This window comes from Hyaena hyaena, unplaced genomic scaffold (genome assembly GCF_003009895.1).
Source record: "Hyaena hyaena isolate Hyena2069 unplaced genomic scaffold, ASM300989v1 scaffold_1053, whole genome shotgun sequence".
Taxonomy (NCBI): Eukaryota; Metazoa; Chordata; class Mammalia; order Carnivora; family Hyaenidae; genus Hyaena; species Hyaena hyaena.
In genome coordinates this window covers 207,167-233,536 of record NW_024081687.1, presented here as the reverse complement: position 1 = coordinate 233,536, position 26,370 = coordinate 207,167, and the positions used below count along the sequence as shown (strand labels likewise).

Below are 26,370 nucleotides of genomic sequence, written 5' to 3'. Positions count from 1 at the left end.
CCTTCCTTAGACTGGAGCTAACCTCCTGTCTGACTGAGCGATGAGCCACTTCCTATTTCTTGGAGCTGGACTGTTCCCTTCCAGTCCTTATAGGTCCTCTCTGAGCCAAACCCCCACAGCCCCTTAACCAAGACACACTTTCTACTGCAAACCCAAACACTCAGCCACTTCTTTGACTCTGTCAGCACAGGGGGATCTGGGGTTCTGGGGGCTAGGACATTAGGAGCCCCAGCAAAATCATCATAGCACAAAGCAGGGTGGAATACACGCCAGCCCTGGGTTCAAATCTGACTGGTTAGGGGCGCTCGCTGAGCCCGTTTTCTCAGGTGTGACATGGGCATAATGGTTTCTATGTCCGAAGGTGTGACATGGGGATAATGCTTTCTATGTCTGAGGTGTAACTCAGAGGGTGTTGTGTGGTGCAAGCAGGCATCGGGCTCACTGCAGGTGCCCACCTAGCAGAGGGACGGCCTACGGGGGACAAGAGCAGGGTCTGGGACAATCAGAGGTGTGGTCTTTGCCCTGCGGGGGCATCTCAGGGAGTCCCGGGGAGAAGAGCACCCCAGCACACATGTGCTCATGTTCCCTAACGCCTCATCCTTGGTAGTGACAGCAGGAGCCCCATCGTACTTCCCTTCAGGGCTCAAACATTAGGTTTCTACCCCCGTCCCCGCTACCTCCACCCCTGTGGGCCCCCTGACCTCTGGGGCCCGAGGAGCCGCGTCAGGTGGGGCTCAGAGAGCTGGCTTCCAGACCCGGGTCCAAACTCACGGGACAGCAGAGCGACCTCAGGCAAGTCCCGTGGCTTCTCTGGGCCTCACGGGTCCACGTTTGAAAATCAGCGGTACCCGGACCTGACATCCCACAGGATGTCGTACACTGTAGGGTGTCTGTCACTTCAGTGGTGGTTATGGTGCTGATTTGTACCTGTGACCCCGCGGCTCCTCCTCTTTCCTCGGGTCCCCTGAGCCACTGCGGGGCAGGGTGGGCGCTGCCTGACGGGGAGAGACGAGCCACCTCCAAACTCTGCTGTGCGCCCGAGTCCCGTGCAGTTGGGCCCCTCCTCCTGCCACCTGCAGCCCCCCACCCCCACCCCAGGCCTCCAACTCCTAACAGCTGGTGGGCCTGTGTCCACACTTGGGAGACAAACTGCCTTCGCAAAGGGCTTTCCGAGGGGAGCGAACTCGAGGAGAAGTCAGGCCCTGTCCTTGCCACCCTCCCCAGGCCCTTTCTCTTAGTCCCCGCAGCCAGAAGACGTGGGCCCCGAAACCGTGGCACGTGGGGCCCCATCACCGGCCCCTCTGTCTCAAGAACGAGCAGTAATCCTGCCCTGAGAACTGGGAGAGTCCAGACAGCTGCCAGCCCGGCACCTTGGAGGTCGATTTGGGCCTCAGCCTTTAGGACTCGTCACATTGTGCCTCCCTTCCCCACCCAACTGGATCCCCTCGCGGGAAAGGATGGAGCCCAGCGCCGGGTCCCTACTGTGCCCTGGGATGCACCTGCAGGGTGACAGGAGGGGAGGCTCTCTGGGGTCCTTCTGGAGCCCCTTCGATTGTACCTCCGCAGCACGGGCCCTGCCCCCCAGGAAGCCCCAGGGGGAGCGAGGGGTGTTGCCTCTCCGCTGTACCTTGGATAAGCCACCCCCTTTCTGGACGCCCCCACCCACTTTGCCAGTTAGCAATGTGAGGGCCGCAGAAGGGGCCCCTGGGCTCTCTTCTGCCCAGCGGTGTCCAGCGATGAATGGCTAGGATGCGCGAACACGTGGGGGAGATGCCCAGCCGGGCCAGGTGCAAACAGGTGTGCGCGCCTGTACGGGTGCGCTCGGCTGGGACAGCAGCCCGCGGACACGGGGGTCTGCACACATCGTCTGTGGCAGCCAAGGCTCCGGGAAGCCGAGGCACACGGCCTGGGGCACATGGAGGGAATAGACTCTCCGGTCCCCGATGCCCCGCCCCTCCCCGCTCCTTCCCTCCCTGATTCCCCTCCTCCTCCTGGTTCTGAAGCCGCCGTGGAGACTGAATCCCAGCTGCTCCTCCCCTGGGAGGGGGTGGGGGGCCAGGACAGACCCAGGAGGCAGGCTTCCTGGTCGCTCCACACACTTGTACTCTTTGAAATTCCTATTGTGAGCATGCATATCCCTTTGCAGAAATTTCAATATTAAATGCAAATAAGGAACCCAAATCCTCCAAGGTGCTTGTTTTTCACAGCCTGGGCCTGTCCTGCAAATGAAGGGAGGGGACAGTTCACATCCCCCGGAGCCAGTGCAGGGGAGAGGCAGCAAGGCAACAGGAGGGACTGCAGGGTGGCGGGGCAGGGGGCCCTCTGGTCCATTCTGTGATTGTTGTGGGAAGTGCATTCACTGAGCATCTACTATGTATGGGCTGTGTGCTGGGCACCGGGGTCCTTCCGGAGACCCCAAAACTGCTTACCATACTCAGATTCTGGAGTTTTCAAAAAAAAATTTTTTTTATTTTTGCTGCTTGTCTGTGCATTCCAGTCACATGAGAAATTAATCCCATCAAATAATCCAAGAAAGAGGAAAGTGTTATAGACAAGATGAGTGTGATCGGTGAAACCAACTAAAGTCTAAGGTACGGCTAATAAATCGTTGTCATTTTGAAGCTTAATAACTGCTTAAAAAGGATTCTTAGAATTAAAGACAAGGTAAGAACGTGGCCGGATGAAGCTGGTCACATCCGGGAGAAAGAACTTTCTTAGACTCGCACAGAGCAGGGCTGGGGGGGACAAGGTGCCCCAAAGCCAGGCCTCACGGCACCCTCCTGGCTCCAGGGCCCCGTAGCTGGGTAGGCTCAGCCAGGCCTCCTGGGGGATCAGATTCTGCAGCGACAGTGAGAGGCATCTGGCCATCAGAAGCCACAGCCATTAGCGCTGGAGCCCCCGGAGCGTGGCCTCTGCCCTCCTCGAGAAAACAGGTATTCCAAGGAGGCCTCTTAGTCACTACAGACCGATTTGGGTGGTGAGTTTCCTGGCTTCTTCTCCTATGGGTCTCGCAGTACAAGCAGCACCCACTGAGGCATGGACAGGACTTCACTTCTCAGCTCAGCAGCCTGGAGCCGCAGGCTCCTTCCCCAAGGGAAAAGGGCCCTTTCCCCAGGGGTCTCATGGCGGCCATCCCTAGGCCTACATCTCTCTGCAAAGTCAGTTCCTTTGAAGGTCTTCTCAGCAGGTGGCCCAGGCCTGAGAGCAGGCTTCTCAGCAGGTGGCCCCCGGGCCGCTACAGCCCCTGGGCAGGGGTGTGTGTGGAGGGGTGGGGAGACACTGGCCTGTCGGCCCGCAGCGCAGCGTTCTGACCCAGGCTTGGCCGAGTGCTTGCGGAGAAATATAGGGCAAGTCACTGACTTCTCTGAGCCTCTCCTTTGTCCCCTGCATCAGGGCGTCACGACCACTGTCCACAGTCACCGTGCTGCCGATATAGCAGGATGGTGCACGCAGGTGCCCACACAATGCCGGGACCCACTTGTCCGGGCCTCCCCGAGCCACTTGCTGACAGCGCTCTGGGCTCTGCAGCTCAGACGCCTGCCCACAAGGCACGCAGAGCCTGGTGGGAGACACGGTCAAGGGCGCAAGAAACTAACACAGCACTTTGCCTCTGTAACTCCTGCTGTCATCCCCAGAGGACCCTGGATGGTCGCACACATGGCTTGTTCCCAAGCGTCCTGAATCCCGTGCCAAATGGCAAGGTCTCCTCTCTTGCTGTCCTAGGCCTCTGTGGTCACCAGCTGATACACACACACACACACATACACACACACCATACCCATACACACCAGACACACATGCACCACCCACCACACACATGCACACTATACACATACATCACATACGGCACACACACACACACCACCCACCACACACACACACACACACACACACACACACACACACACACACGCCGACTGCCTCTCTGCTGCCTCTGTGGCCCCCCATCCAGCTTGTGACAGGTCACTAATGTCTGAGTCATCTTCATGGCAGGTTTTAGTTTCTTTCCTATGAGGGTCCGAGACCCAAGCTAAGTGGAGGGTCCGACTAACTGGGAAAGAGGTCACAGTGGGGTAGACCGGGCCAGTGCCCATGCCACCTGGAGTATATCTCAGCCCATGCCTGGGGTCCTTGCTGCCTAAAACTACCATAGGTATCCCTTCTGGTAAACCCACTAAGCAGCAGTGCTATAACCACTCGAGAGTCAGGGAAATGCCTCCTGAGGCAAAACGGAGCTAGTCAGAGGCCAAGCTAGGCTGGGACCTGGTCTGAGTCTGCCCATGAGGATATCACACTCCTCCCTGGCTAGGCAATGGCATCAGGAGAGGGACCCCTCAGCCTGGGCGCTTCCCACAGCAAGACGTAATTCTGGAAGCCTCCGCTGGGTGCTACCAGCCCTGACGGGGACACCTTGCATGCCCCTGGCCAGAGACACGCGTGTACTGTAAGAATAAATACCAGCCATGGGGATTTTCCTCAAAGATGGCCTGGGAAACTTCTGTGGTAGCTGTGGCTGAGGGGGCAGAGGTGGGCCCACCAGGGGTGTTCACCGCACAGAACCCCCCCTTGGATCTGGGGGGACTTTGGAAGGGACGATGATTCCTGAGGCAGCAAATGGAGCTGAGGCTTAACGAGGTCCTGAGTGCCAGGGGTGACCCACTGGGTCGTCCTCACAACCTGCACGCTGGAGATAAAGCTCTAGGTCCTCCAAGTGGGGGAGGGGACCCCAGCCCAGAGAGGGGGCCCCTGAATAACGTCTCACTAGGAGTAAGTGTCAGAGCTGGGATCTGAACGCCGCCAGTGAGACTGTCGTCCAAGGTCTTTCGTTATGCAGTTCCGTTCCTGCGCAGGTCAGAGCAGACCCGCCCTGGGGGGACGAACTGAGGGAGCTGAATAAGCTGGGGGTGGGGGGAGCAGAGGAAAGTGGAGGCAACACACAGAGGAAGGAAAATCAGGCTGTTTTCAGGTCTTCTGCAACAGCAAATAGACCAGACCCCCAACAGAGGAACATCTACAGACTTAAGAGGGAAACAGGCTATGGTACCGAATGGTCCTCCATGAGCAAAGGCAGCAGACAAACAAGCTCACATCTGAAAGGGCTCACAAAACATGCCATCTCCGCAAGTATCATGACAAAAAATCACTCAGAGACATAACCCAGGCAACAGAGGCACAAGTCAAAATCAAGAACACAAGTCGGGGGAAGATCTACTTCTGCCTTTTTCCTTTTGTTTCAAGGGGAACCCCAAATTCAGGAAATAGGTCTGAGCCCTTGACATTGAGGGGCTTATGCCCAGCAGGAAATAGTGTCTTTCCAGAATGGCCCTCAGTGGCAACTCATCTGGGCACTTTTCCCTGGGTTTTAGAAGCCTGCTGAATCCACCTGCTCGGAGCTGGTGGTTGAGTAAACAGGAAACCACTGAAGAAACAGTTCGTAAATACTTTAAACATGTCATTTTAAATGAAAACATGATTGCGTATTTATTTACCAGTTTTTATGTAAGCAAGTCTTTCCCTTTGAACACAAGTTGGCTGATTATCTTCCTTACATAAGCTAACGCATGATTCATTCCCTATTTTTTTTTTAAGATAGGAGAAAACACTCAGTTTATTTAAATACCTTCATTACAAAAGTAATATGTATTCTTCATACAAAACTTGGAGGCTACTACAAATAAAGGAAACACAAAAGTAACCCAGGATCCCAGGCTCAAAGGCAAACACCATTAGTTAATAATTTGGTATTTTGCCTTCCAGATTTTTTCCTATTGAGTTGTATATACAATTAGTGCTCTGCTTTGTTTCCTGCTTGACATGATATCAGAAATATTCTCTCTCTTTTTTGGCAAACGCTTTGGAGCACCATTTTTGATATATATAACCAATTTTCTGATCCTAAGCATTTCAGTTTCTCTTTTTTTCCTCTTCTAAATGCTGATCAACATCTCTAAGCATGAAGCTTTTCCTATCCTTTTGATCATTTTCAGAAATACCAAGCAAAAGGGAAAGGGAATTTTTTAGGTTCTTGATATGTTTCATCAAATTATGCAAAAATTGAATTTTCTGGAGACAGGTTTAGGAACCTGCCTGACCCTATTCAAAGAAGATACCCAGGCCACAACAGCCTGCCTTTCTCAGTCTGAGACTCAGCCCATTAAACATTTGAACAACAGATTACTTTTATGTTGGATTGGCCCTTGGCGGGGGGGGGGGGGGGGGGGGGGGGGGGGGGGGGGGGGGGGGGGTGGTTACAGAAATTGGAGACAGGCAGCCCGAGACTGGAGACAGGAAATCCGGTATCTCATCAGATACAAGCTGCTACTAACAGCAGTCCCTACTGAGAGCCTGTTAAAAACCAATCCCCGGGGTGCCTGGGTGGCTCAGTAGGTTAAGCGTCCGACTTCAGCTGAGGTCATGATCTCACAGTTCGTGGATTTGAGCCCCGCGTCTAGCTCTGTGCTGACAGCTCAGAGCCTGGAGCCTGTTTTGGATTGTGTCTCCCTCTCTCTCTGACCCTCCCCTGCTCATACTGTCTCTCTCTTTCAGAAATAAATTTTAAAAAACATTTAAAAAAGAAACCAATTCCCTTTCCCCAATAAGTAAACAGTCTCAGAGAGGCTACGGGACTTGGCGGTAAGCAGGCACACAGAACCATGGCCCTCCTTTCCCTCCCCTGTGGCAGGCTTCAGAGTAGACTGTGTGGGAAGGTGAGCAGTTTGGGTGCGGCCCGTGCCTGGCACAGATCCACAACGGGCCAGGAGGGGCATCTCAGAGGCTTTTGTTTCTAGTCCCCAAACCGTGAAATACATAAGGGGACCAGGCAAGCTTGTGCGCGTCGGAAATTCTCCTGGATCCTGGCTCGGGAAGTAGGAATGTTCCACCTGCTTTAGCACCAGAAATGATAAATGCTGGGGTCCTGTCGCCCCCCCTCCCCCCAGCTGGCAGGGTCTGCGAAGGTCTCAGAGCCCTGGGCGAGTTTGCAGGCCCTTAGTCAGCTGAGCTGCAAACCGTGGTTCCTGGGCAGGGTTACATGGAGAGATAAGAGTGGTCTTATGTTAGAGCATAAGAGCTCTACCTTCTCCACCCCACCCCACCCCACCCCATCCGCGCCACAGGAAGGAGGCAGCCCGGTGGGGTGGAGTAAGTGCAGACGTTGGTCTAAGGCCATACTCTGCACTTCACAGCTGGGTGGTCTTCTGGGGGCTGGCAACCTCTCTGAAGTTCATTTTTTACCCAGAAGTCCTCGGATGCTGCCACACCCAGCATAACCCTCTTACGGTGCTGCTTGGAGAAGGCGGGGGGACCGGGTCTGTAAATCACCTGACGCAGAGTTGACAGCGCTAATCCCTTCGCATAGATGGACTGAACATATGTGTCTCAAAACAGAAAGGTCAAGGGCGAACATGGCCATGGCTTTGGATTGGGCACCCACATGTAGTCCTGGGGCTTCGATCTGCAGAATTCAAGAAATCTTGGTCCACAGACACCAAAAACACTGCCTGGACTTTACTAGGACACCTCTAGGAACAGGGAACTCACTACTGCCAAAAGCAGTATAATTTGGCAAAAACCCCGTCAGCTGCTACCCTGCCAGGATCGGGGATTCAGCGAAGCATGGACCCTGTCCTTCGCTCAAAGGGCTGACAATACGGCAGTCAGGATGGATGGGTGTAAAGGTGTAAAGAAAAAGAAAAGATTCTGTGTGTGTGGGGGGGTGTAATCTGAGCCCATTTTGTTGTTTATTAAAATGAGGAGAGTACTAGGAGCCCCACCCTTCTTACAGGACTGAGGGACGGCCAAATACACGGGAGCTCTTTTGCATGGAGTCCCAGGCCTGGCTCTGAGTCTCAGTTTCCTCATCTGTAAAATGGGCATATCTGTGCCCACTCAAGAGTTGTTCTGAGGACCAAATGAGTTAATATTTCTTACGTGCTTAGAACACAGCGGGAAACACGGCAGGTGCTGCATGCCCCTGCTGTTGACATCACCTTCCTCATCATTATTCGTCCTTCCAACAAATGTTTCCCAAGCGCCGGCCACGGGCCACGGGTCAGTGGAGGCGAAGGCAGAGCCATGTCATGCGGTTCCAGCGTACCCGGCCTGGCAGGGAGAGAGACAGTCGGGGCAGCTGTGGACAGAGTGTGCTCAGACATAATGGGGGCACAGGGGCTGGGAGCCTCGCTGCAGGGAGAGCTCAGCCGGGATCCGGGGAGGCCTCCCGGAGGAGGCGGTATGAAGTTGAATTTGAAGGATGGATAGGCTTTGGAAGGGCTCCTAGTAGAGCGGGAAATGGGCAGGAAGGCAGGGGGGTAGACCTCTGACCACGGCGCGCTGGCGTCCGGCATGCGCCAATGATGACCCGGTTAGGAACTCTGTGAGCTCATTGACGCATCACATCGGGCTTGAAATCAACCAGGGCAGGAATAAACCTGCCACCATGAAAATCTCCAGAGGCTACAAATGAGGCCTTTCTCTCCCCGAGAGCCAGTTGTTAACATTCCCTGGCACACCACTGCCTCTGGCTCCTCTCTGTTGGCTGAACAAGCCACCTCGACAGGACAGATGTCCCAAGGGCTAAGGACGGGCCGGAAGGAGCCACTCTTCCTCCTGCAAGTGGTCCTGGGCAAGTTCAAGTGAGCGGCAGGAGTGTTTACTGAGAAAGCATTCACTGGAGAAGTCTACCCCATGCCAGAGGCTGTCAGGGGGTGGGGGGTGGGGGGCGTGAATCGGTCCCTGGGGGGATCTTCTCAGGCACCAGCCTTCCACGCCAGGACAGACAGAGCCAGGAGGGATGCTGAAAATTGGCGACTGAAGGCAGACAGGGCACGAAGCTGACAGAACTTTGCACCAGGAGAGGCAGAGACATGGACAAAAGACAGACAGCCTTGACGGTTTCTTTTATTCGCGTCTGCCTTCTAAGAAGGTGAAGGGTCACCTAGATCCCGCAGGGGGCGGTGCCGCACAGGACACACCCTCCACTGCTGCCCGAGCCTCCCACGACAGGCCCCTTCAAGGCCACTGACCCACCCTGGTCACCCACCCTTCACCCCCTCTGGACCCCATCCTGCCCTGCGTCTCCCCTCCCGCATCTCCCCCTCCCTCCACCTCCCTCCTGCATCACCTCCTCCATCTCTGATGCCGCTGTCTCTCCTGCCTGGCTGCCTCAGTCCCCTGACTCTCCGCCTCCGGATTAGGGGAACCCCTCAAGCCATCCAGGTGACGGTGCCCGTCACACCCCAACACCATGCTTGGGCTGTTCCGGCATCCCAGCAAAAAAGCCATGAAGATGAGAGCTACACGTGAAAGCCATATGGTTGAGATCACGTGGTGTGTGGGAGGGCTCCGGGCCAAAGCCTCAGATAATCACGTCCTCCAGGAAGCCACCAGAGCCCCGCACCCTGGGCATACTCCCACCACCTAGGAGCGACCCGAGGGCACGCACTGGCTCTAGTTTACCATTTGAGTAGCACTGTAAAGAGAGACAGTGCAGTGAGGCGCTGGGGTTCAAATCCCAGCTCTATTAGCTACCAGCTTTGTGACTCTGGCCTCTGCCTTCTCATCTGTGAAGTGGGAACAGCAGTCATACCTCCATCTAAGGTAGTTGCGGATTTCCGGAATTAATTCATGGAAAGCACAGCTTGGTAATCACAGTAAGCCCTACTAACTGAATCGATCATGTGTCCTGGTCGGGGGCACACAGTAGGCACTCATAAACGAGTGATATATAAGCAAAGAAGAGCTTTTTGACTACATATTGAAGTCATATTTTAGATATACTGACTTAAAATATATAGTATTAGAGGTGTCTGGATGGCTCAACTGGTTGAGTGGCCAACTCTTGATTTCAGCTCAGGTCATGATTGCAAAGTCATGGGATCGAGCCCCATGTCAGGCTCCATGCTAAGAATGAAACCTGCTTGCAATTCTCTCTCCCTCTGCCCTTCTCCCCTGCTTGTGCTTTCTCTCTCCCTCTCTAAAATTATATATATATATATATAGCACCATATGGATGGGGGAGCCACTACAGCACCAAGAGCCAGGATTGAGGAACAAGTGAATTGGAAAGAAGAAAAAACAGAGTGAGAGATGTCAGGGAAACCTATAAATTAAAAGAAACACAAGAGATAAATCAACCAACCCAATGTGCAAAAAAATTTGGGTTCTGATTCAAGAAAATCGCTGTGGGAGCCTGGCTGGCTCAGCCGGAGAGGCACGTGAGTTCTGATCTCAGGGTTGTGAGTTCGGGCCCCACGTTGGGCATGGAGCCTACTTAAAAATAAAAATAAGGAGAAAGAAAAAATAACTTGGGAAAAATATGAAATCATGAGACCATCAGAAATTGGAACACCGCCTGGTGAGTTGATGCTAGTAAGGAATTACTGTCGATTTCTTGTAGATGTGATAGTGGGGGCGAAGTTATGCTTCTTGAAAAGAGTCCTTCTGTGTTAGAAACACACCCTGAAATATTTACGGAACAGATAGGCGCAGGAGATTTGCTTTAAAATTTACAGGAGGGGTGGGGTGGGCTTGGTGGAGAAGACACAAGAGTGTTGTGACCGTGAGGTGCCAGTTACTGAAGCTGGGTGATAGGGACACAGAGATTCGTGATGGGAGCCCGTTGGCTTGTGTAGATCTTCAAAATCTGCCATAATGGGAGTCTGGGTGGCTCAGTGAGTTAAGCATCTGACTTCTGCTCAGGTCATATCTCACAGTTTGTGGGTTCGAGCCCCTCGTCGGACTCTATGCTGACTGCCAGCTCAGAGACTGGAGCCTGCTTTGGATTCTGTATCTCCCTCTCTCTCTGCCTCTCCCCTGCTGTGCTGTCTCTCTCTCTCTCTTAAAAATAAGTAAACATGAAAACATTTTTTTTTTCTAAGTTTGTTGAATGAAGCCCACTCCCAGGAAGGGCATGGGCAATAGGAGAGGTCCCTCCAGAGCCAAGATCTCAGAGGCGACCGTGCTGCAGGAAGGGACAGCACTCCGCACGCCCTAAGCTGCGGTTCACCACTGTCCCTCTTGCACGCACCTTGGACAGGACCCGAACCACTGCGTGCCACGAAGCGTTTTTATCTCTTCAGCTGGCTCGTCTCCGTCTGTTATGTCACATCCTCCTCATTCTGTAAACCAGCTGCCTGGGAGGACATCCCGGCCCAGACACCCTTGCATGTGGCGAAGGAGCCAGGCCAGCAGCTGGTTCAGCAAAGGCCCCCGGCCACCGCCCTCCCCTCCCACCAGGCAAGGCCACTGCCCCTCCCCCGCCCCCCACGCTCCCTCCAGCTGGGCCACCAGGACCCTCGGGGGGCGAGGGTCTGTGGAAGAAATGAACATTCTCCAGCACACCGAGGCCTGAGACTGCCTGAGGGATTGCACTTCTGGAAAACATACTCCCTCTAGGCGCACAGCCTTCCTTTATGCGAGGCTCTGTTGGAAGGATTTCTATTTCGCCCCATTATAAATTCTTGACCTGCTGTGACAGAAACCCTGGAACATAGAGGAGAGTGGACAGGACACCTTTATAATCGCAAAGGCAGCTGCTTTTAGATTTGGTGTGTGCCCGCCACACTTTTGCAGGGGCTAGGGGTGTAAGGCTGGGGTTTTTTTTGTTTGTTTTTTAAAAACGCTTATTTATTTATTTTGAGAAAGAGAGAGAGAGAGAGAGCAGGAGAGGGGCAGAGAGAGAGGGAGAGAGAATATCTTCAGCAGGCGCCACACTCAGCGTGGAGCCTGAAGCGGGGCTCGATCTCATGACTGTGAGATCACGGTCTGAGTCAAAATCAAGAGTCGGATGATTCACTAACTGAGCCACCCAGGCGCCCTGAGTTGGGGTTTTTAAGACATGGTCACAACCAGACAATATCAGCACATAGCTCTTCCTTCCCCATAGGACAGGGGCCTGGGTACCAGGATTCTAGCACCTTGCTTCAAAGTCCAGCTCTGCCACTGGCTGGCCGGGCGTCCTGGGCGAATGCCCACCATCTCCGGGCCCCTGTGTCTACTTCTGTAACACGAGGGAGTCTGATGTCTGAGTCTGATGAAATAGTGTTCCAAAGCCCTTCCCACCCTAATATTCTGGGATCCTGTCAGGTTAACCAAGGAAGAGTTTCTGGGGGCGGAAGGAAGTAGGAAGAAGGAATACGCCTGATACAAGAACCCCGTGCTTCCGTTAAGACAGCTTCTCCAGCTCCGTCCCTGATGGCCCCGTCCTGTGAATGCCTCCAGACCCCGGGTCGCCTCTGGCCTGCACCAAACCCCGAAATAACGGCCACTCCAGGAGTCAGGCCAAGGACTTGGCCTTTGTCACAGGCTGGCACATATGTGCTGTGTGGCTTTAAACGTCTTATCCCCTCTCTGGGCCTCAGTTTTCCTTTCTGTGAAAGAGAGGGTGGGGTAGGTTGAACATTTTCTTACAAGCCAAATTCTTTCCTCCAATAAAATGGTTTGCAGAAACCTGATAGAGGGCACAGAGGAAGGGCACACTGACATGCACGGAGCCCTGAACATGTGTCACACGTTGCTGGAAGCACTTTGCATTCATTCTCATCTTCACAGCAAACCCATGAAATACGAGCTATGAACATCCCCATTTGATGGATGAGAAAAGTAAGGCCTGGGGGAGCTCAGCGGCTCGTCCAAGTTATACACGGCTAGTACACCCTCGAGCTGGGATTCTGATCTGGTTGGATCTCGGTTATGAAACCCCGGTCCCTTGTCTTTCCAGTCCCTTGGAGGACATCTCCAGGGACCCAGCCCATGCTCCTGACATTCACACACATGAATGCACGTGCGTGCCTACACACACACACACACACACACACACACACACACACACAGAGCAGTCGCTCCTCTACAGCCCACCCATCAAGCTCCCCATTCCAGCCCCAAAGCAGGGGTCCAGAGACTGCCGATTTCCCAGTCTCCATGCAGCCGAGCTGTCCTCACCATCCCCACAGCCCGCAGCCACCTGCACCGGGCACCCAGATGGGGGTGGGCAACCCCAGCAAAGGCAAAGAGGTGAGAGCATAGGGAATGCCCTTGGGGATCAGAAGAGGGGCGACAGTAAGACAGTAGGGCAGGTAAACCTTAAAAATAAGACTGTCAGTTTTTTTTTTACCAGAACACTGGTTTATTTGAGAAAAACAGAATTACAACCGAAACACAGAACTAGAGCCAAACCATGGGTAAGACTGGAGAACTGAGGCTTTTTCTACAAAGAGAAGGGGCAAGTTGGGAGGGCTGTTATAAACACAAAGCCCATTGGAGGAAACTGGGAGTTTGAGGTATGGCGGCTTCTCATTCGCTGACCATTGGAGGTAACTGGGAGTCTGAAGTATGGTGGCTTCTCATTGGCTGAGCGGTGGCTGTCTCTCATTGGCTGAGCGGCGGCTGTCTCTCATTGGCTGAGCGGCAGCTGTCTCTCATTGGCTGGGCGGCGGCTGTCTCTCATTGGCTGGGCTGCGGCTGTCTCTCATTGGCTGAGCGGCGGCTGTCTCTCATTGGCTGAGCGGCGGCTGTCTCTCATTGGCTGAGCGGCGGCTGTCTCTCATTGGCTGGGCTGCGGCTGTCTCTCATTGGCTGGGCTGTTGCTGGGCGAGGAGACAATCTTCCCTCCTTGCTGCTGGGGTAGTTAAAGGTAAAGCACAAGCTTCATTCTACTGGGATTGTGTCTTCACTGCTAGGGCGGGGGAGGGCTGCCCGGAGGGGCACTTGAGTTCCACCTGCTGGCCTCCCGATCCCGTTTTTAATGAGGTTTCTTTGCCTTTACTTCTCACGGGGAAAATCTATTACATGAAAAGGGATTGGAATAAAGGAAAGGTTTCATAACTAACACTCAGCAAATACAGTGCTTTTGTTCAGGGTGTCATTGTGACAACCATGGAACAAGATGGAAAAATTACCTCCGTACGATAGTCCATGTAAAATCGTGGGAGATGAAAGGATGCTTGCATGTGGGTATGCCTAGGAATAGAACTCTGGGAGATTTGAGTACGTTTAAATGCTCTTGACCCTGGTTATATTATCTTGTAAAACAAATAGGGAGGGTTTTTTTTTTTTTTTTTAAGGGGAAGCATTGGTTTTAGAATGTCCGATGAAGTTTCCCATTCATTAAAACTCCAAAATCTAGGGGGCGCCTGGGTGGCTCAGTTGGTTAAGCATCAGCTTTTGATTTCAGCTCAGGCCGTGATCTCAGAGTCCATGGGATGGAGCCTGCAGGGATCTGCGCTGACAGTGTAGAACCTTCCTGGACTCTCTCTCTTCCTCTCTCTGCCCCTCCCCTGCTCATACTCTCTCTACCAAAAACAAATAAATAAACTTAGGGGTGCCTGGGTAGCTCAGTTGATTAAGCATCTGTTTGGCTCAGGTCATGATCTCACAGTTCATGGGTTTGAGCCCCACATAGGGTCTGTGCTGACAGCTCAGAGCCTGGAGCCTGCTTTGGATTCTGTGTCTCCCATTCTCTCTGCCTTTCCCCTACTCATGCTTCTCATGCTTGGTCTCTCTCTCTCTCAAAATAATAAACATTAAAAATTTTTAAATAAATAAACTTAAAAAAAAAAAAAACCCTCCTCCAAAACCCAGTGTGGGGAAAAGAGTCAAAACATGTTGAACAAAAGGAGGGAAAAAGCATAAAAACTGAGCCAGCCCTGGGGTACCTGAGCAAGCAGAGTTGGGGACGTGCACCCTACCCTGGGAGTCAGAAAGCATGTGGGTGAGGGGCTCTCCTCCTCTTACATTCTCTGTAAATGTTTCCAAAACATTCTAGGCCCATAAAGTGTCTGAATGCTGGAAGGGCCCACGTAATTGGACTGGATCTTCTGATTCAGCTTTCCGGGAGCTCCTGGAATGGGGGGCTGACTTCCCAGAACCCCATCCTTCCCCACAGTTGGGAATGGCCTTTTTTTCAGGGATAAAGAGAAACAGACATCCTTTGGAAATTCTGTGCCCAGGCCACACTTTTCCCCACTGCCGAGGCTGTACCATGCCTGAGCCCATCTCCTGCCCACCCCACCCCCACCCCCAGGAGTTATGGTGGCTGGAGTTCACCTTGGTGACCAAATGATCATCCGTAAGCAGCATCCTTAACCAGCACTTGTGTAACTCAGATTTTAGAGGAAAGCATTTGTTCTGGGGAGGCATCCAGCAGAGCACTCTAAGATGTGATTCAAGTGAACTTGGTTCTTTCCAGCTCTGGCCTGGACTCCAAATTGCTGAGTGGTCTGAGACATTCCTCTTCTTCGTGGAGCAAGTGTTTTTCAAGAGACTGGGATGTACAAACCAGAGCAGGCACAGCGGAGGTCAGAGCAGGCACAGCGGAGGGGCCCAGATGACGGGGCAGGGCCCTTCCCACTCGGGATGCTGAATATAATGGGATAGAGGGCCACATACACACACACACACATCACACATAACACCACACACACACACACACACACACACACACACACACACACATGGCAAAGGAGAACACCTTTGGTTCAGATGGAAGATAGAACCACAGTCTCAAGTGCCCCCAAGTCCGCGGCCGGTGATGACCTAGTGACACACTGCTCTCTCATCCAGCTTTGGAATCAGTGTCAGAAAACCTAGCCTGGGTCTGTGGGCGAGAGAGCAGGCCCCACGGAAGGGCCTCCTCCGAACCCCCATGCCTCCCGGGGTGTGGCCGGAGCAGCCCCACCCTCCTCGGGCTGCAGGGAGATCAGCTCACCTTCTGGAATATGTTGACCGAATGCTCACATATTGACTCATCCGCCGCTCACCACGGCTCACAAAGTGGGGGCTATTTTTATACTAACCCCCAAGTGACAAGCCCCGCGGAGGAGGACCCAGTTCTGATCCCGGAAGCCTCTAGCTGCCAGGCTGGGCCCCCCGGTTTGCGACACGAGTTTCTAGGGTGCTTTGGTTTTGTTTTCCCCAAATTCGGTCACTCCACCTGCAGGTTTGGCCATACCTATGCCACTTACCCAGCTACTTCTTTAATAGACTTACTTCTGAACTGTCACTTCATAATGTCACCTTCATAACAGAAAATAAGTGTCATCCATCATAACAACACCCTGTGACAAATAAATACAATGGGCCAATGTTTAAAAGCAATGCTATTAGGGGCGCCTGGGTGGCTCAGTCAGTTAAGCGTCCGCCTTCGGCTCAGGTCATGATCTCATGGTTCGCGGGTTCGAGCCCCTCATAGGGCTCTGTGCTGACAGCTCAGAGCCTGGAGCCTGCTTTGGATTCCGTATCTTCCTCTCTCTCTGCCCTTCCTCCACTTGTGCTCTGTCTCTCTCTGCCTCTCAAAAGTAAATAAATATTAAAAAATTAAAAATATGTTAAAAAAAAAAAGCAACGCTATTAAAGTCAGGCGAGATCCAGGCACCAGGACCGCCCTCTCTGTTGAAAGCAAATCCCACAGGGGTATTGAAGACACACCAACAGGGCTGGGACTGTCCTCAGCCCCGTCGGGAGGAGTGACCACAGGATACAGGGTCATTTGCCATTCGCCCGCAGCCCTCGCTTGGGAAATAGCTCCCTGCTTCAGCGTGTGGCCGCAAAATGCTGTCGGGGCCTTGGGGGCAGGGCTGGGGGCTCTGAACACGTGAACTTGGCCCTTGAGGAAGTGGCGCTGTGCATTCTGTGGTGGCTGCAGCCTCAGGGTCCCCCGGACACGGATTCTTGGGAAACCAGAACCGACCCCCTCTGAGACTCCAGTGGAATTTACTCCTGGCGGCACCGACAGCCAGCGCTGACGTGATTCAACGAAGGGAATCTGTTTAAGGCAAGTCTCGGACAGGATTCTGAGACAGACTGAGAACAAGTGAATCAGAATTTTGGAGCCTCCTTCCGAAGTATCAGTTTGAGAAACGCGGGGGGAGCCCAGCCGAAGGGTCACCCCCTCTTCTACCTCTACTCTGGCCGGGAGGGTCAGTCTGTGGGGGACACTGAGGCCCAGGGAGACAAGGGGGGGCTCATTCAGGGTCACGCAGAGAATGTCGCACTCCTGGCCACTGCCACCCCCCACCCCCGTGCCAGCGTGACCCGTGCCGCGCTCCCTCCCACATTCTTTCCTATCGCTCTCTGACATCAGATGTTATAATCCCAGGGTCCATTCGACAGGGCCCCGGGAGGAAAGAGAAGGCACATTCACACTGGATAATATTTAGATATTTTTGACAGAGGGTCTATTTACAGAGTGCAGATGGCGTGTGGGGGTGCCATCGGGGGCCCCAGAGCCAGCCTAGCCAAGGGCCTGGCACAGGTCACTCCCTCCCTCCCTGAGAACTGAGCGCAACAATCCTGGCCAGCGAGGTGGGAAGGGCCCCTGGAGGCCCCGAGGCAGAGAACTGGGAGCCCACACCCCAGCCAGGGCCCCACCTTCACAGACTCCCTCCCTCTGTGCTCTGCCAGTGCTCCCACTGGCCAAGCCCAAGGGAAGCCAGCTCTAACGCTGAGGTCCCCAGGGGCTGCAGGGAGAGTGGCCTGGAGAAGCCTGCGGCTCCCACACGCAGAGTCCTCCCGGGACGCCTCCAAAAGCAGAGGCAGAGAAGCTTCTAGCATCTACCAGTTTCTCTGGACTTTAAACCCCCTCTCGGAACTGCCAACTGCGCAGAGAGAGAAACTCCCGGCTTTGTTTTGAAAATGAGAGCAATGTTTACAGCCATTAGCCAGCAATCAGGATCAGCCAGGCAGATCTGGGAACACCCAACACCCAGGGCAGTGAGGAAACACTGGGCACCACCCAGGGGACTGAGCTGAAGCACCTCCCCATCCCCCAGTCACCTGTGCAGCTGGCACTGTCTGGGTGGAATTGGGGTCCGGGGCACATCCATCCCTCGGCAAGAGACGGAGCCTCACCTTACTCTTCCCCCCAATCTTAATAGAGATCCTGGAGGAATGAATGATTCAAACACATGACCTCTGACCTCCCCTGTCCAGGGGCCATGGAGGGCCTCCCCAAAAAACAGTCTACTAGAACTTTCTTCCCTTCCCCCAGTTCCCCTCCCTGAAGCATCAGCAGGACTTGGCTGCTCGCTGGCTCCTCTTGCAAATTCCAAATCCTGACCTCCACTCCGTTTAGGTAAACTGAGTTCGGGTAAACCTTTTCCAGATGTTAATTAAATATCTTCTGCTTCGTTTTCTGCTTCCTAACCCAGAGTCTTCTTTTCCAAATGCGTTCACATTTCCTGAACTGTCCGCTGCCTCACCTCCACCCCCTACAGCCGGATTAGGAGAGCTGGCTTCTGGAAGCTCCTGGTGTGCCCGCTGAGGAGTGGCTGAAACCCAGGGCGGGGCCGATCCATGGCTACGTGCACGTGCACACAGGCACCCAGGTTTTCATACCTTTCCCGGACAGGAGCTAGAGGGCAGGTGAGATCCTGGAGCGAGCTGGAGATCTGGACCAGGTGCGGGGTTTAAACCCCACCCCTTTGTTAGCAATGGCACCCGGACGGGTCCCCCCACGTCTCTGCACCCCACTTCCTCGGTAAGGCAAGTCTATGTCAGATGCCTACCTCCGTGGATGAGAGTACAGTTGATTCTTGAACAAAGTGGGGGGTGAGGGGTGCCGACACCCCTCCCTGTCAGAAATCCACCTCTAAGTTTTGACATCCCCAGACCTTAACTGCTGAGAGCCTACTGTTGGTTGACCAGAAGCCTTACTGATAACATAAGCAGCCGATTAACACACATTTTGTATGTTACATGTAATATATAGTATCTTCTTACAATACAGCCAGCTAGGGAAAAGCAAATGTTATTAAGAAAAACATAAGGGGGCGCCTGGGTGGCTCAGTCCAATAAGTGTCCGTGACTCTTGGTTTCAACTCAGGTCATGATCATATGGTTCAGGCTCAGGGGATCAAGCTTCCTGCCTCCCACCCCCCTGCCCTTACGCACTCATGCTATCTCTCTCACTCTCTCAAAATAAATATTAAAAAAAAAAAGAAGAAAATCATAAGGAAGAGAAAATATGTTTACATTTACAGGGCTGTACCATATTTATTGGAAAACATCCACATATGTGGACCCTGGCAGTTCAAAGCTGTGTTGTCCAAGGGTCAGCCGTACAGTGAAACGGAGAGAGGGACAGAGAAGGGCTTCATCCGCGGGAGCCCCACTAGGCAGCACGGCTTACACCTCTCACCCGGGGCCCAGAACTACAGAGCACACCGTGGCAGTCACCACCGCAGTGGGTCGGCACTGCTCCTCGGTACCTGCCTTTGTCGTTGGGCTCGAAGCCCCCTGAGATCCTCCAGCCCAGGCCACCCAAGCCCCAGCTCCAGACCCGCTCTGAGCCCCACAGCTGCTTACACCCCTACCTGTGAGTTTCAGAAGCACCTCAAACTTAGTAATTCCAGTCTAGACCCATGATCACTCTCCAAGTCAGCCCTCCCCACCCCTTCCTTTATAGAAGATGGCAGCACCTGTGGTGGGGGGTGTCCTTGACACGTCCCTTGCCCTCATCTCCAGGCTCTCCATGGCCAGCTTTGCACCAGCCACCAGGGCCCAACACACATCCACACCGAGTTTCTTCCTGCCTCAGGGCCTTTGCACCTGCTGTCCCTTCTGCCTAGACATCCCTCCCCACCACCATCCTTTGACTCAGTTTCCTCCTGCTCACCCTCAGCTCTCAAAATAAATATCCATTCACCCCCACACACACCAGGTTGGGTTTGGACTCCATCTTATATGCTTTCATGGGACCTGTATTTCACAGCACTTGCATCAGTTTTCAATCATTTAGTGACTATTTCAGTAACATCTGGATTCTCCGTTAGTTATGTTCCTCGCATCCAGTATGTAGTTGCTGCTGAATAAATATTCATTAAGTGAAGGGCTCAGTTTCCCTTCCCTCGTGGACAAACACATGCATGTTTTATGGTCCCCAGCCCACCGTCTAACTGTCTTTTCTCCTCCTTCAGCCCGGGAGCCTCACGCACATCTCCCTCTGAGGCCAAATGTTTTCTGCCTGGAAGAGTCCAATGTTCCGGGCCTTTTATGAGGAACCCGTGCCCACCACAGCCTCTTTTGGGTAAGTCAAAAGAATTCCTTGATTCACTGCGTATGGCAGGAGGGGCGGACAGCCTGGAGAAGACCTGGGGAATGTGAGCCCCCATCTCCACAATGGCAGGCAATGTGGGATCCCCAGAACCTCTTCGAGTGCCCCGTGGACTTGGTGGGAGCAGGTGGCGTGGCCTGTTCTGTGGGGGTTGGTGGGGCGTGGGGATACAAGAGGGGGATACAGAAGGAGGTCACAGTCCGGGCGGTCATGTGTGAGCCATCCCAGATGAACTTGGACATGAAGAGAAGAGAGTGACGCTCTGAGGTCACCACCCAAGGAATCAGAGAGGCGCTAGGTCACCATGGAGACTGAACATCTGATGTCTGGTGAGAAGAACTGATCCCGAGTAGAGCAGAGGAAAGGAGGGTTGGTGTGTGTGTTGGGGGGGGGGGGGCAGCGTTGGCAAGATGGAGGGCAGGGGGGCCCTCCTGGCTTCTCAGCCCTGTGCGGGGCGCCGCCCACCATGCAGCTGACCAGGCGGTCACGGGGCACGTCACTCCCAGTTATGCACTCCCTGGGCCGCCTCGGACAATCCGGTGGCTTCTCAGGGCCAGAGGCCATCCCGTCGGTGAGGGATGGTGCCGCTGGGACATTAGCGGGCAGCGTCTGGTGCCAGACTTCAGTCTCCGGAGCCAGACCCTGAGAGACAGCTCTCCAGGCCTGCGCCACTGAGAACATGGCTTTTCTGTAGCTGCAGAAATGAGGCCAAAGGCTGGACCAAGGAGGCCGACCAGGGGAGGCCTTACTTCCAGAGGCTCCGCACAGAGCCTGCCAGTTTGCACGGGCCAGGAACGTAGGCCCGACGGGGACGCTTGTCTCCGTTCTGTGGTGCCTGGGGCCTCCCCTGGAATACGCAGACTAGGGTGCCAGGGTCGACCCAAGGCTGAACTGGGGCCGGAGGATCTGTTCCCACTGTGGCAAGTTGGCTTCTCTCCGCACGGCTGCTTGAGCACCCTCACAACATGGCCGCCGGCCTCCCCCACAGCGAGCAACGCAGGAGGCCGAGGAGGAGGCTGCGATATGTTTTATGACTGACTGCAGAGTCACACATCGTCATGGCCACCATGCGTGGGAAGCAAGTCAGTGGCCACATTCCCGGCGAGGGGAACTAGACTCCACCCTATGGAGGGAAGGGTAGCAAAGAATTTGGGGATAAAAAATCACCATTCTACCAGAAGGATCTTTCTAGAGTGTTTCTCCTATCCCCTCACTCCCTCCTGAAAGCCCTCAGGGACAGAGCTTCACCTTCTCAGCAGCCGGTGATGGTTGACCTTTTTCCTTTATTCATCCCATCCCTGGCCACTTCCCTCCTCCCTGTCCAACATCTACTCCGCCTTCCAGAACATGCCAGAAGCTTCTGCGTTTCTGCATCTCTGCTCCAACTGCTCCCTCGGCCTGGTCTGCCCTCTCTCCTTTTGTTGTTATTGTTTGTTTGCTTTGTTTTTTCATTTTCTTATTTGAGAACAGTCGAGATGCAATGCAACCTTCATTTCCGGTGTACAACATAGTGGTCCAGCCTCTCTATATGTTACGCTGTGCTTACCACAAATGCAGCCACCCTCTGTCACCATATATCACAGTCCCTTCTTGCTGTCTGTTGACATGTCCCTCATTTTTCCAGATCCAGCTTCAGAGCCACAGAGTCACCTCCGTCCTTCTCCATACACCCCCAACTCTGTGCCCCATGCCCTTCCTTCCCCTCACCCCCACGGCATCCATCACACTCTGGACCACAGTTGCCGGGAGCTTTGTCAGGGCAGGGGACCTGGGGCACTCACCTCTGGGTTCCTACAGCCAGGGTGGAGCTCAGCACAGAGAAGATGCTCAAGGTACAAAGGACAATTGCAGGGCACCTGGGGGGGGGCTCAGTCGGTTAAGCTTCTGACTTCCGCTCAGGTTGTGATCTCACGGTCATGAGTGCGAGCCCTGCATTGGGCTCCGTGCTGACAGCTCAGAGCCTGGAGCCTGCTTCAGATTCTGTGACTCCCTCTCTCTCTGCCTCTCCCCTGCTCACGCTGTCTCTCTCTCTCTCTCTCTCTCTCTCTCTCAGAAATAAATAAAACATTAAAAAAAATTAAAAATAAATAAATAAAACATTTTTTAAAAAGGCAGCTGTTTAGAAAAATTAAATACATACATAAATACATACATACATACGGGACAATTGCATTGATGGATGAGTTAGTCACACGTGCCCAGTCTGCCTGCTCAAAGCCAGCCAGCTGCTTCCGGAACAGAGGGGCTTTTCCTAGGAAATCCCATGGGTGAAGAGCAGATTCTTCCTCACAGCTGTGGCTCAACCCGCTCCCCACCCCAAACCCAGCCGATGAGTCTGCCCCAGAAGGAATCACCCACCCAGGAAGGGCTCTTCTCCCACCACTTTCCCTTACTCTCCCCACCCTGGGCACTAGGAAAATATCTACTCAGTCTTGCCCTCTGGCTGTACTTTCTGCCTTTGATGTGTCTTCATACCTACTCCGATTTGGACCTTGCCACGGCCATACGAAGAAAGTCAGGAAGGGAGTAGTGTTTTACTCCAAAGGAAACACAATGGAAGCTCAGAGAGGTCAAGCAATTTGCCTATGACTACACAGCTAGGAATGGAATCTGAATCTGTCGAAGCCCCGTGCCTCTTTGCAGAAGGTAGAGATGACTTAAGCCTTAACAGTGATACTTCTAGAAAATGGACTGCCCCGTGGTCTGAGTTGCACCCAGGCATGAAAGAGGAAGCAGTGGGTTAATGATAAAATCACTAATAAAGGAACAAGAACCTGAAAGCGGGGTGCTGGTTGTTTTAATAAGTTCACAAAAATAGATAATTATTCATGCTTATTGAACCCAAGTGCATAGCTTTGAGCTTTTTGCACGTGGTCTTGGATTCCCACCCCAACCCTGAGACGTAGATTTCAGTATTCCCATTTTACAAGGTAGGTCATTGGGGTTCGGAGAGGTTAATTAAATTACCCAAGGTCACACAGCCAATGAATGAGCCGAGATATGAACTGCCTGGTTCCAAAGCCCCTGCCCTCCCTTGCCATCATGCAACCTCTGACTATCATCAACACTTGGCTGATGAAGATTCTGGAAGCACAATGCTGCCCTCTGCCAGAAGGAGACAGGGTGTGGGCAGATGGGCTGTGGTCTTGGAGCCAGTCTGGAATCTCCCTGTCTGGTGTGATATCATTTTTCTCCTCTAATAAATTACTCACCACAGCCAGGCCACGAGAGGCTGTAAGATGCCCAGCTCCCTTGGGAGGCACCCACACGATAAGGAAGGAATGTGCTTTGCATCCTCCCATCACGGAAGCTTCGAGGAGGCCCAGGGCCCAAGACTGTGATCGTTGGTGCTATGGACCGACGCCAGCCAAGGAAGCATCCCGGTGGAGCTGCAAAAGGCAAAGAATCCAAACTCTTGGCTCAGTGCAAAGAGATGGGGTACCTCTCAGAGGCCCCCGGGATCCCGGGGCGCCGGGACCCCAGTCTCTGAGCACGAGGCAGAAAGGGCCTGAGCACCCCCTCCCAACCTCGCTTCTGGAAGCTGCTTGCTGAGTCCCCCTCCTCCTGCGTCAGTTGTGTCTCCTTCTTCTTATGACCCTGAGGTGTAACAGTCTGTTTTGCCCTTTCTTTCAGCGCCGAAATGCTCAACGCCACCTCGCAGGTCCTCGCGCCCGCTCTCAATGGGACGCTGTCCCAGAACTGCGTCTACAGCGAGTGGTGGAGCTGGCTCAACACCATCCAGGCTCCCTTCCTCTGGGTCCTGTTCGCACTGGCGGCCCTCGAGAACATCTTCGTCCTCAGCGTCTTCCTCCTGCACAAGAGCAGCTGCACGGTGGCCGAGATCTACCTGGGCAACTTGGCCATGGCCGATCTGATCCTGGCCTGCGGGCTGCCCTTCTGGGCCATCACCATCGCCCACAACTTCGACTGGCTCTTCGGGGAGGTCCTCTGCCGCGTGGTGAACACTATGCTCTACATGAACCTCTACAGCAGCATCTGCTTCCTGATGCTGGTGAGCATTGACCGCTACCTGGCCCTGGTGAAGACCATGTCCATGGGCCGGATGCGCGGGGTGCGCTGGGCCAAGATCTATAGCCTGGTGATCTGGGGGTGCACGCTGCTCCTGAGCTCACCCATGCTGGCCTTCCGGACCATGAAGGACTATGGGGCCGAGGGCTACAATGTCACCGCCTGTGTCATCATCTATCCGTCCCGCAGCTGGGAGCTCTTCACCAACATGCTCTTGAACTCTGTGGGCTTCCTGTTGCCGCTGGTGGTCATCACCTTCTGCACCGTGCAGATCATGAAGGTGCTGCGCAACAACGAGATGCAGAAGTTCAAGGAGATCCAGACGGAGAGGAAGGCCACCATGCTGGTGCTGGCCGTGCTGCTGCTGTTCGTGGCCTGCTGGCTGCCCTTCCAAATCAGCACCTTCCTGGACACGCTGCTGCACCTCAACGTCCTGTCCGGATGCTGGGATGAGCACGTGGTGGATGTCTTCACGCAGATTGCCTCCTACCTGGCCTACAGCAACAGCTGCCTCAACCCGCTCGTCTACGTGATCGTGGGCAAGCGCTTCCGCAAGAAGTCGCGGGAGGTGTTCCGGGGGCTGTGCCAGAAAGGGGGCTGCGTGTCGGAGTCCAACAAGACAGAGAACTCCATGGGCACGCTACGGACCTCCATCTCGGTTGAACGTCAGATTCACAGACTCCCGGAGTGGGAGCGGAACAGTCAGTGAGGTCTGCCCCGTGGACTGTGGTTCACGGGTGTGGGGATGGAGCTGCAGCTGCCCCTTCAGGATGTGCCCGAGAGGGAGTGAAAGGCATGCCACGTGTATGACCTTGGGCAGTACATCGTCGTCTCCGGTAAAACAGGCGCTTCATTCCCACCCTGCCCAAGATGCAGTGGGCGAGGCCGTGAGGATGGGATGACCTCGTGCACAGCCAAGGGCACCGTAAACACGACAGTATTATTGTTCCCATTTGCTGCCACCCATGGGCCAGTCTGCTGCTTCTCAGGAGTAGAGGGGCCCTGGGGACAAGGGACAGGAGTGACTGCGCTTCCCTCCCACGTGGTGTACCACCCTGCCCCAGCGTGATGGCTCAGATCTCTGGATGAACTGCCACCCCAGCTTTGAGGCCATGGCTAGGCACACAGGTGGGGGCCTGGCGGGAGTTTTGCCTTCGGTCCCTTAAATCCACTCAGCCGGGACTCCCTGGTGGGAACCCGGAGAGCGGGATTCCATCACTTCCCCTGCCCACGGACAAGATGGTCTGTGCCAAACAAGAACTCAATAAGCACTTAGCACTTATTTAGCAATGGCTGTGTATGCAAGTGTTGAGCACGGCGGGCAAGAGGGAAGAAAAACAAAATATAATCTCCATCTCGGAGGCACTTGCAAACTCGAATAGGGATGACTGAGCACTTCCAACCCCCAGAAGGCTGTTCTGAGACGTGGTGGAGCGAGGCACGCTGGTTGGCGCAGAGGAGAGGAGTGAGGAGCCTGACGCCCCAGCTCAGCTGATAATTAGTGGCATGTCACTTAGCCCTGCCTGTTTCGTCTTCTGTGACACCAGCTTGTTGGGAGGACTAAAAGATGTAACGGGCATGGAAGTACTCTGGAGAAAGGAAAGGTGCTATATAAACGTGAGGCTTTCTTAGGCACACAGAATGGAAATAAATTTATTATGAAGAAACGGACCCAGCTTTTACAATAGCTCTTTAGAGGAGAATGGGCATCGTAGCTAATGGTTGTGTAAAGCGCCTCTCAGTTGGCCTCATTGTATGTACGTGCTCAATAACGTTACCTGCCTTCCACCTTCCCTTCCCATAACTGTCACACACATGCAAGATTTTGGGGGCAGGCCACCTGCCTTCAGTGTTTGATTTGTGATGCCCGCAAAAGATTTCTGGTTGAACTTGCCCGGGACTCGGGCTCAGACCCCCACTAGGGGTGGGCAGTAGTCAGGAGGAGTCCGGCCCACCCACCATTGTCCCTCTCAGCAACCAAGGGCACCAACCAGTGCCACCCGAGGCAGGCAGCCCAGTGATTGGGTACAAAGGTCTCTGACCCCATAGCGCTGACCCTGGGACCAAGCTCCCCTAGAGGGCCAAGCGCCTTGTTTGGACCGGCGGGGTCTGAGTCACCGGGCACGTGTGACCTTGAGGAAGCCCTGGGGCCCCACCCGATGAACCCAGAATGGAGAAGGCCCTCCCCAAGGGGCCTCCAGCCAGCACTGTGGAGGGGCTGTGGCTCCGCCTTCGCTGGGCGGGGCCGGCAGTGGTTGGTTGGGGCAGCAGTGGGCGGGGTGATGGGCGGGGCA

At 54.1% G+C, this 26,370-nt stretch overlaps 1 protein-coding gene across 1 annotated transcript in view; it reads left to right on the top strand.

Moving 5' to 3' along the window:
* The window catches only part of BDKRB2 (bradykinin receptor B2), a 28,951-nt gene extending 3,204 nt beyond the window's left edge, over window positions 1–25,747 (top strand). The window contains exons 2-3 of the mRNA XM_039222083.1: window positions 19,911–20,020; window positions 23,681–25,747. Of these exons, the coding sequence (XP_039078014.1) occupies window positions 19,947–20,020; window positions 23,681–24,785 (1,179 nt within the window). The 5' untranslated portion in view covers window positions 19,911–19,946 and the 3' untranslated portion in view covers window positions 24,786–25,747. The remainder of the gene's footprint in view (window positions 1–19,910; window positions 20,021–23,680) is intronic.
* Window positions 25,748–26,370: the final 623 nt, after the last annotated feature.